Raw genomic sequence first — 11,208 nt, forward strand, 5'->3', positions numbered from 1 at the left:
AATAAAATATGAAAGCTAAAAAAAGTTTTTGGGAAGGTTTTTTATAATTCAGGACTGATGAGATAGGTAAGTTATAAAAATACACAATAGATATATTGTAACGATAACTTTATAACTGGATATCAACTGAAAGCAGACAGGCTAATTTGGGTTGTATGCTATGACTAACTTGTTATAATTGACTAACTAATTCTAATTGTTGAATATTTTCATTTAAAATACACTTATTTGCATTTAAAATAATCATCCAATAACCAGAACCCGTTTGGTTAAATTGTGAACTGATTGACGAAATTGCTATCAAATAAATATGTTTCTTATGTAGGTATTTCAAAGTGGTTTGACCATCTGCACCCCGTATGGAAATTTATGATAAATATTTCTACGATTAGACTATTTACTCCACAAAGCTGGATTATTGTAAATGCAAATAAACTAAGTATATAAGAATCGGGTGAAAAGTTAAAAGCAATTGTCAACTTACATTGCATTTCATAAAAATGGCTTATTAACAGATTAAATCCTCATTCTCTTCATAATTAAGTACAAAAGATTCAATTAATAGCAATCTAGGCAGGTATTGATTAATGTTTAGGGCTGTGTGAAAACTGACTACGCAAGACAATCTACTGCTGCCATTCAAGCAGAAAACTCGACGATCAAAAAGTACTAGTAAATCTAATTGTTCTTTCCTTACCTGAGCTCATAGTTAATGAAATAAATTAAAAATAAAGGAAAACTATTACATATTTAGTTTACGTTGATGACATTTTATTATCACCTAACCTCACTGCTTGGGCGTCAGACAGCTCCGGCTTAAGGCGATTAGTGAGTAATAATTCAACATTTTAAACATTTTTAACGTCTATGGACACTTACTGGCTGTTTTAACGATAAAATCCACATCTTTTGCCTGTTCCAATAATGTCGGCATCTTCATTATGCTGCAAAATATCGTAAATGACGGAAAATCTCTATAAATCAGCACACTACGAATGATTGTTATGGAAAATTTACCTGCCGGTCCCCCAACAAAGACAGATGAATTGGGGAGGGTACAGAACCGAATTCTTCTCGTCCGAATTTTTTGAAACTGCAGACTATTGAAATGGAATATTGACAAAATGAAAATGTATTTGCTATCAGCATTTGTTTCATTGCTTCATTTAGGATCCTGATGAAGAGATATTCTAAAGCTAAAGTAGCTTCAAATATTGTTAATGTTTATAAGTAATGTGGCCTTAGGTATAAAAGAAAGCAGAGCCATAGAGAGAAGAATATTATTGATGAAATTATGAGCTGCAAGAAATGGAAAAAGAAAAGCAAAAGTTGTATCACATATGGTTAAATAGGAAAGAACAAGAACACAAAAGAGAATATAGAGGTTTAATACCAATAACAAGAAAAAACCAAAGATGGGAAAATAAATGTCAGGAATTAGTTACATACAGGGTGAGTTTTTTCGATGACTAGGACCTACAGGGATTTTGCAATCTACAGCAGACACGAAAAATTTTAAATGTACAAAGAATTACAGTGTTGAATCAGGGTGACCAGACTGAGAAATGGCACTGTCGCCAAAAATGACACAAACGTCGCCAAATGTAGACTTAAAAATCGCCAGTTATGGAGCCAAGTAAATTCAAACGGGGTAAACCAATAAAAACAAAGCGGAAGGGTTTAAATTAAGCAAGAACTTTAGTTTTGAACAAGTTGAATTGAAATTATATATGTTTACTTGTGTGTCTAAAATATATTAATATATAAGAAATATATTTTTTTCAAATCCAGTAATTTTCACTTATACTAATGCAAGGAACATCAAAATCAGACCTCTTCAAAGTAGGTCTAACATTTCAGTTTCTTCTTGTTCATACTCTAAGTCAATCGCTTTGACTTTACTCTCAGTATTTCGATATTATCATATCAGTAGTAGGATTAAAATTCTAACAGCATATATTATGTGCATAGAAATAAATCTTTATCCTTAAAGACAAATTTAAAGAATTTATCTTTACTTTTTATAAACATATCTTTTGGCTGGTACATCTCTCGATTATTCGATCATCTGAAATCATATATTCTTTACTTCAGATGCCGGCGTTTAGATCTTTAAGCTTATACTGCTATTTTTTATCAGGCTAATAGAAAATTCCAAAATCACAAAACCAAAATCGTAAAAAAAATTGTCGCCAACATAAGCAAAAAATCGCCAATTTAGCGATAAATCGCCACACCTGGTCACTCTGTGTTGAATGCTCTACTCGAAATTACGTTTCTTTTTTCAAAATTTGACAGGTGTCAAAAGATATTTGAAGAAAACTAATTTATGACAGACTTTTAAATAACTCCAAGTTCAGTGAGTATTAATCTGACAGGAAAACATTAAATAGAAACGGTTTAGGAAATTGCATTGCAAATTAACTGACATAAGACATTTTTACAAATTAACTCTTATTTTTGACATATGACATCAACTTGTATTTTTTCAATTGAAACCATATTTGATTATACCTTTATTAAATAGAGCATTTTATTACGATTTCAGTGCTATGTCATATCGTTTGGTTTTTTTCGAAAATGAGGTGTCTGCGAATTATGTTTAGTTTTTTAATGTAGTTGATCGACGTTAGCCATGGAAAATAGTTTAAAACTTGGTTCTCATGGGTCGGAAATGCTTTGCGGAGTGCGGAAAGTGCGCGCGCAGCCTACTACTACTATTACTACGCGCGGAAAAATTCACACAGTTCACATGCAGCGTTGCCAGGTCCGAAAATCGAATTTCGGTAGATAAGCTCGACTTTTTCGGTAGATATCGTAAGAAATCGGTTTCATTTTTCTTTCATTACTAAGGGCTCCATAAAATCGCACGTTTTTTTAAACTTAAATTTTTATGAACTTACAGCAATACTAAAATAAACATAAGAGTCAATAAGTATATTTTTTTAAACATTACACCACATTGTTAACAAAAATAAAATAATAAACACAAAAAATAAATAAAATTTCCATCATACATTTTGCTATTCAAATTCTTAATACTAATTTTGCGAACTAAACACTTCTTTCTTTTAAATAAAGATATTTCTTCAGTCTTCCAAATTATCCTTATATACGATTTTATCATTCATAGATAACACAAGCTTATCTTCAGTTTCAAAACTATGACAATTGTCGGTACCAATATATCTCTTAGTAGAAGTAAAGATGAAATTGTACTAGTTTTTAACTTATTTCTCAACTTAGTTTTCATTATATTAACCTGTGAAAATATTCGTTCTACATTGGCTGATGAGTGAGGCAGAAGCAAGTTACAAATAAAATTCGTTAAAATTGCAAACATGAATAGCCATATTTCCATATTTTCAGAAAATTTTTGATTTTCTTCGACATTTCGCAATAGACGCCATTCTGTGTTCAGACCTTATAGTTCACTATTATTTATTGGTATATGGAACTATCATCGCAACATCAGAATTAGATTGTAGGGACTTGATTTCACTATTGCCGGATCCACAAAACATAATTTTTCTATAGGAATACCTTTTAGTGGGTACCGCTTTATTATTTGTGAGCATCCTTCAGCAGATGTAAAAATCTAAACACCTTAACTTAAAACATGTCAGTTGCTCTTCTGATATTACGGATTCTAAAATTGTTTTCTGTACATTAACACCTAAATAGATGTCAGAAACGGGTAAGAAATTATTAGGATTTTTAAAGTGCCAATGTTGGAAATTGGAACAGAAAGTAAGTAATTCATTTTTAAAAAACAGTCAAATAGATTTCTGAGTATGTTATATTATTTTAAGTAATCCACTGTAAATTGTTTAACTTTTAATTGTTACTTTTCGGTAGAAATCTGCATGGTATCGGTAGGTCGGTAGATTCCTTGACGAATCGGTAGATCTACCGAAAAATCGGTAGACCTGGCATCTCTGTTCACATGTATCCATATTATTTTTCCTCATTCCGCCGACAGTGTTGGCATGTCTTTCGGGAAGCGAAACACAATAATATTTTTTCTACATTTTTTTATGCTAGTATTTTGAGGGGCATGAAATGACCGTTTGAAACCAAAAGTTAAACTTGCTTTTGTCTCTGTACGTTTTAAAAAGAAGGAAACAAAGACATCGAAATGAAAGACGGTCGAATAGACGCCGCTTAACATAACCTTTCACTGGAGATAACCTAGGTTTTCACATTCTTCCGCACGCGGAAAATATAAAATTTTGGGAACTTCTGCGGATGGGCGGCGCTAACGCATCCGGCAAACTTCTGATTGGTCGGAACGTTTTCCGCATTCCGCATTCCGGACTCATGAGAACCCAGCTTAAGGCATACAGCATTGTTTTCATAGTAACATATAATAACAATATGCTTCAATATTTATTTTGACAACTGTCTTAAAATCGGTAATAACTTTATTTTGACTTAATTTTAAGACGACGAGAATTTTTTAATTCATTAAAGGGCCATATTTGTTTTCATGAACTGGTTTTTTTACGGCTCGCCACAAAAAAATCCAAGGCTGAACCCAGAGGTAGCAGACTGTAGTCATTTTGACGTAAAATTTTTGGATATTAAATGCCCGACTGACGTTAAATTGCCGTCATTATAACGCCACAATGTCACAGGTAAATTGATGTCAATTGCTGACGTAATTAATACGGTTTTTGGTTTTTCAATTTTTTTTTTATATTTAGCAGTTACAAAAATACTATTTCTATGAGTTCAATGTTTTATTGCAAAAAATTGACAAACTTTCTTATACATATTACAGATTATTCATTTTACGCTTGGGAAAGTAAAGTATGATGCACAGGCCTTACAATATTAGTAACCGATTCAGTCTCTTCAAATTTTTCCACTGTGTTCGCAATTGTTATCTCTGTGGGTCGATTATGTCGACCGACCGTCGATTTGCTCGTAAAACCGTAAACAACCACATCATCAATTTAAAAAATCCGGCGGGTGTAAAAAAACCAGCGATAGAAAAATTATAGAGACCATATAATTTCGCCAAAGCCGCTTGAACTTGCAAACAATGATAATCAGGCGGAACTAGAAGCTGTTCCAATTCCAATTACTACACGCTGTTTAATTATCGCTTAAATATAAAACAAAGCGATAATTGAGACGAAATGATTTATTATTAACAAATTGTACATGCTTTCCTGACTGCGTTTCAATTCCAAATCAAAATTAATTCCTGGGTTTCAGTCATTTATTGTCTCTATTTATCAGTTAAAATAAGTTTCGGTGTATTTTTCCACCATCATCAGTTTTTCTAAAATAACAGATAGTAAAAAAAAAATTCATTAATTTAAAAAATTGCGAACTGTGATTAACTGTGACTTAAATTAATGAAATTTTTTTTTTAACTATCTGTTATTTTAGAAAAACTAATGATGGTGGAAAAATACACCAAAACGTATTTTAATTGATAAATAGAGACAATAAATAACTGAAACCCAGGAATTAATTTTAATTATTAACAAACTAAAATACATAAACAAGTCAAATCGCAAAAACTTGAATATAATCCACAATAAAGTGATAATCATCAGTGTTCAAATTCCAGGTGGGCTCCCATTGGTTTCTGCCCTTCCAAAAATCGGTCATAGGATGAAGTGAATGGTTTTTCCAGGGTTTACCCCCAATATTCTGGGCTTCATCTGGAAAATAACCAGTAGCGCCAACGGCTAAATTGATAATTATGTGAAACTGTTGATCAAACGGGGCCATTTTCGTTCCAGCACTCCATGGATTAGGCTTGGTGCTATTTTCAAAGTTTCCCAACTCCCAGAAACCTCCTATTGGCGGGTTAAGTGTGCCAATCAGCTCTTCGTCAATGTAGAACTGGAAACCTTCAGGATTCCAGACAACTTTGTAGATGTGAAAATCTTTGTTGAACCCTGAGGAATTGCTTTTTTCCCAATGGGTTTGGCTGAATTTGTTTTCAGCTGGCGATGGGCCCCAGTGAAGTGTGCTAAATGCTAGCTGAGATCCCAAATTACGCCCCGAAGAGTCAGTTAAATCCCGATTGCCACGGCTTTCCATAACATCTATTTCGCCTGATATTGGCCAGCTTCCATACTTCCAATCAGTAGGTAGAAGCCAAATGGCCGGCCAAAGCCAATCACCTGCGGGTATTTTCGCTCGGGCTACTATCGTTCCATATTTGAATGAAAATGATTCCAATGTGCGAATTCTAGCACTTTCTATTGGGTTTAGGATATTATCAGTCGTTCCAGTTCGTAAGCAGCCATTATTGTCTGGATTAGTACACTCAGCAGTAATATTTAAAGTTCCAGAGCACAGAAAGTCTTGGCCATAATCATCAACTAAATAAGTGGGTTTAATGTGAAGTTTCCCATCTAAAGTGTAGCTGTTTGATCTGCTGTTGCGATAATACTGGAATTCGCCGTTTCCACAGCCAGACAGTGTAATTTCATGTTGCCACGTCGAAACATCGAAAGAGTCGAATTGATCTTCGAAAATTAAATCTCCGGAACAGAGTTTTTGTGATGGTTTCCTAACGGTTCCACTGGTGGTAGTTGCACTTGGTATATCGCAATCCGCTCTGGTTGATTGGGTTTTCAGCATCAGCATCAAAATCAAAAATATAATTGGAATATTCATTGTTTTTATGACTCAAGTGATGGATGAGCGGCTGTTTTTTCTAAATTTTTTTTCTAATTCTAAAAAAAATAAGGACTTAAATATAATTTTAAGTTGTGATACAGAGGTTTGTTAATTGTGCATTGGTTCTGGCTATATTGTTTCTAGTCTCATATACAACGAGCCCCAGAGATAGAAAAGATGATAAGTTCATTTAAAATTCAACGCACTACTTTTTTGTGGGAAAAAGCTCGTCACCGGCGATTTTTCATACCAAATTTATTTATACTGGTAGGTCCAAAAATAAGTTCGAAACATCAACTTATTTTTTCAAATTAAAGCACCTGCTTTTTATTGTAATTTTAACTCTCCATTGAGTTCTAAGAGTTACTCAGGTAACATGTGTTACATTTAAACTCAACTGCCGGCCGAGAAATTCACCATTGGACCCATAAATAATTAATAGCGACGTTTTTCCGTCAAGCGACAAATTTGCCTAGTCCTGAAGATGACCGATTTACTTTAAGAAACAGAGTAAGAATCAAATCAAATGATCAAAATGTGGACCATTTGCTACTTGACTAATATCTAAGGCATAATAAACTCTTCTGCAGTAAATTATTTTTTTGCCTCGTTAACTCCTGTTGAGTTTTGGTATATGATATTTTGGCACCTGAATCATACTTAGAATCTAATAGAAAATTCAAAATTAAACTAAAAAATGTCCATTGGAAACCATGGATGGATTTGATGGACCAGCCCGTATTAAGAACAAATTTGGATAAAAAAATCGCAATTTCAAATAAAAATTGACCATTCGGACCTTTTCCCCAAAACCAATCCGCTGAATTTTAAATGAATTTAGACATTAATTCTGGGACTCACTGTATATTAAATCGTGTGTTTTCAAAAATAGTTAATTTTTTGCTTATTTTATTTATGTATATTTTTTGTTTATATTTCGGCAAAAGATTTAAAATATCTTCTTGATCGAACATTTCATCACTAATCATTAGGATTTAGCAGAAAGTTCAATCTCTAAGAGATTGGCCCTACGAAGAACAATCATTTACTTTCCTGCAAAGAGCGTTTATTTGAAACTACACTATACAATATTGAAAAACAGGAACAAAGAGAAGGGAATAAGTTGCATTAAGTGCAACAACTAGTTGATGTTAGAATCTGAAACCTATAATTTTCTCTCGTTAAATTATTAGCCATCAAACGTAATAAATGACTAGAGCATTTGGTCGACTCACAAATCAAACTTATAAGAAGCAAAAATAATACTATAATTTTACATCTCACTTTAATGGCAACATGCAAATTCGATTGGAATTAACTTTTTATCAAAGGTGACAAACTGAATTCAGAAGGTTTTCTCCCATTCCGATTTTTCTAAGAGCTTCTTTCTAGAGCCATTCAACAGTTTTATTTAATTTATTTAAGTTTTATTTAAAAAAATTATTTAAGTTTATTTTTATCTCCTGAAACCCAAAAGTTCAATTTTTTCCAAATTTAATCGATCAACAATAAACACGAGGAAAGTTTGGTTCAAATATAATTTATAAACTATGTTACAAGCACTGCTGGGGCCGGTTTTGAACCTATTAGTTCTTATCTGTTGGCATTAACTTACAAATAACACATTCAAAATGACTGTACTGTAGATTTTTGGTTTTGCCATTTGCAAGAAGACGATGTGATGAAAGCAAGTAGATTTGAAACTGACACTGAGTGTTCTTGCTCAGGACAGCTTGTATTTGAACCATGCATTACTTACTAAATAACTAGTCAACAAACTATTTTAAAAATGGAAAAGGTTGTAAAATGTCCAAACAAAATAGCGAAGTAATTAGGAAAACTGAAAAAAACTTTAATTTTTGTCTTCATCTGTAGAACCAAATATACATTTAGATAAAATAAATACAAATAACCAAATTACACTAGAATTGAGACATTTGAAAAACACATTCAGTTAACTGACGGTAACTTTGTCTGTACAGAATCATTAGTTTTTCCAAAGTCATTTTATCTGCTTTTGGAAATATTATTGACGTACTTTTAAAAAGCAATCATTAACTGAATAATGTTTGATTTGGATAAGTTCTATAAATATTTTTTAAACGGTTTAATTAGCCAAAATTTTAATTCAAGGAAAACAAAAACATCCATTTGAGACTCAAGATTTGCAAAAACCACATATTTAATCAAATATTGATTTAAAGCCATCAAGTAATCAAACCACAAGACAGACGAAAACAAAGACAATTTTATTTACTTTTAGATTTGGATTTTCTCGATCACAATACTTTGCATAATTTTTACTGACCACCGTCCAATCGTAAGCGAAAGGCTTATTTTTTATTTCGAATTTATTTTTAGTTGATTTTCTAATTTTATATGTTTCTTATGTTCTATTTTCAATTACGTTCTGCACACAAATATGCAAATTTTTTTGCAGTGGTATTAGCTCACAATAAGATAAGAGTTTTGTTACTTATTTTTATACTTTATTTAGTTAAGTATATTTCGCCTTAGTTATTGAAAATTAGCTTAAAGCGTTGATCAAGCGTTATTGACAACATTCTAATTTATCAGCATGTGTTTGCCTCATTCATTTCTGTAATTGAATTCTGGTTTTTATATTGATTACTTGAGGCTTAAAAAATCTATATTTTGATTGAGCGAATCACCATAATTTTAGTTATTTTTATAAATCGTTTAAACTTTTTTACACTGTCTTTGGAAAAATGTATACTAGTTTACCATTTGATCATCTTGTGGGACCTGGCGCGTTTGGATAATAACAATAATAAAAAAATACGTGCAGGATTTAGTTGCATTTGAAGGAGCGCACACAGACTAGAAATTATTTAGCCACAATGTATTAACAAATCTTTGAAATTTTCTGTTAACTTTCTGCGAAAAGGAAAGTAATTTAGCTTTTGTATATTATTTTCACTTCATAGAGTATAAACTCACAAAAACGATTGACGAACGACGAAGTGTTCTGTGGTACTAAAGGTTTTTCACAACTGAACATTAGTTCGGCTTGCTGTGCAATAAAATCCGCTCAACTTTTTGTAACTAAAACTGCGAAATTCCCCACAATCGTAAAATTGATGTCAGTGACATTGGCCAATTAAAATTTCCGAAATTACCGCTCACACATGCATGATAATATATTTCATAGAAATGCACTGGTTCTGCTCTGAAAGTGGAGTTTTCCGACCATATGCTGAACTGGAAACTTTTTATTTTTTTATTAATTTTATCTCAAACATCCTAAACACATTTAATAGAGATAAATCTATATGTAATTGTTTATCACATTTGAAATTTTAGTATGATTGCCGCCCACAACCAAGGGAAAGCAAATAAATTAATTTTAATTCTTAAATGCAAAAAAATATAGTGCAAGTATTTCAAGAACCGAGACTAATGAGCTATCTGGAAACACATTGTTTCGATTATATGGAAACTGATTCTGATCAAGAGCAAACCGAAAAAGCTGAAATTAAAATTGGTAAAATAAATATAACTTGTTCTTAAAATTGACAATTTTCGCGTGAATCTTCGTTATTTTGTGTTAGTAATGTGTGATCCGTACTCAATTTTTTGTCAAAAATGTCCAAATGTAGCTTAAACAGTATATTTATATCCATTTTTATTTAATATAATTCCTGGGCTTAGAAACAATTGTAAATATGTACTTCGTTTTATGTAAAATATATTTTTTTAATATAAAGGGTTTTAAATAAAACGCAAGCATTAGCAATATACAAAATCATATGTTTATTCAATTATAAGAGCTACACTGAGGAACCATTTACTGTGCTGAATTTTCTACTAATTCAACAAGTATTTTCAGCTCAAGTTATTTGGAAATTATACTCAGTGCTGCTACATAATTTCCAACGTCCAATTGACCAGTTTTCTTAACGAAATTCCGCTTTAATTAAATAGAATTGCAGGTAAAATGTTTTAGTATTTATATACTTAGTTAATTTGTAATATATTATGTGCGTTCTAAAAACAAACGTGTTTGAATAAGAGGATATTTAAGGACTCTTATTGAGAGGACAAAAATACAATCTCGCATAAAATGTCAACTTGTGTGCCTACTATTTGGCACGCTTTTCCTATATATAAATATAACATTTATTTTACATCAAATATTATGTAACATGTAACCATACATTCAATGTTACCCGAACAAACCAAACCGTTAACTCTTGATTGGTTTTATCAATTTTTGTTTGAATTGTTCCATTTAATATTGAATACATGGTTAAACACTATGATACATTTAAGGCTCATTTACAAACTAACGTGCTTTTTAGCAAAGGAAATTTACTTAGTGTATTTAATTGCAATAACATTACACTTATAGTATTAGAATCTTATAGTAGAGAGCAAGATGGACAAATTGAGATAAGGTGCTTGGATAGAGGAGAATAACATCAAATTAGTTTTAATAAAATATTAATATGATAGAGAATAGTTGAATATTCCAGTGCATCAAGAGTTTTAAATAGTTTTTCGCCAATTTTCCCATTTATTTATTTTATATAGAATGCA

General features: G+C 31.7%; 2 protein-coding genes across 5 annotated transcripts in view; both read right to left on the reverse strand.

The window, feature by feature from the left end:
• The window catches only part of LOC109535675 (PHD finger protein 14), an 11,884-nt gene extending 10,868 nt beyond the window's left edge, over nt 1-1,016 (reverse strand). The window contains exon 1 of one of the 3 annotated variants that reach the window (XM_019901608.2): nt 880-1,016. In XM_019901608.2, coding sequence (XP_019757167.2) covers nt 880-940 — 61 coding nt within the window. In that variant the 5' untranslated portion in view covers nt 941-1,016. Of the gene's footprint in view, nt 1-484; nt 574-697; nt 814-879 lie in introns of those variants that run through there. The other 2 variants (XM_048660920.1, XM_019901609.2) reach the window with 2 other exon arrangements.
• A 4,439-nt stretch (nt 1,017-5,455) lies between these two features.
• LOC125502521 (beta-1,3-glucan-binding protein-like) lies at nt 5,456-9,710 on the reverse strand. Of its 2 annotated transcripts, none has more exons than XM_048660958.1 (2): nt 9,610-9,710; nt 5,456-6,704 (listed from the first exon to the last, which is right to left on the reverse strand). In XM_048660958.1, exon 2 carries the CDS (start codon nt 6,643-6,645, stop codon nt 5,521-5,523), a length of 1,125 nt encoding a protein of 374 aa, XP_048516915.1. In that variant the 5' UTR covers nt 6,646-6,704; nt 9,610-9,710; the 3' UTR covers nt 5,456-5,520. The 2 variants fall into 2 exon arrangements, with proteins under 2 accessions (XP_048516915.1, XP_048516916.1); XM_048660959.1 differs by having other exon boundaries at nt 9,394-9,710.
• Between the last annotated feature and the right edge of the window lie 1,498 nt (nt 9,711-11,208).

Source organism: Dendroctonus ponderosae, unplaced genomic scaffold, assembly GCF_020466585.1.
Source record: "Dendroctonus ponderosae isolate FM_Combo_2020 unplaced genomic scaffold, Dpon_F_20191213v2 Dpon_F_20191213_1, whole genome shotgun sequence".
Lineage (NCBI taxonomy): Eukaryota > Metazoa > Arthropoda > Insecta > Coleoptera > Curculionidae > Dendroctonus > Dendroctonus ponderosae.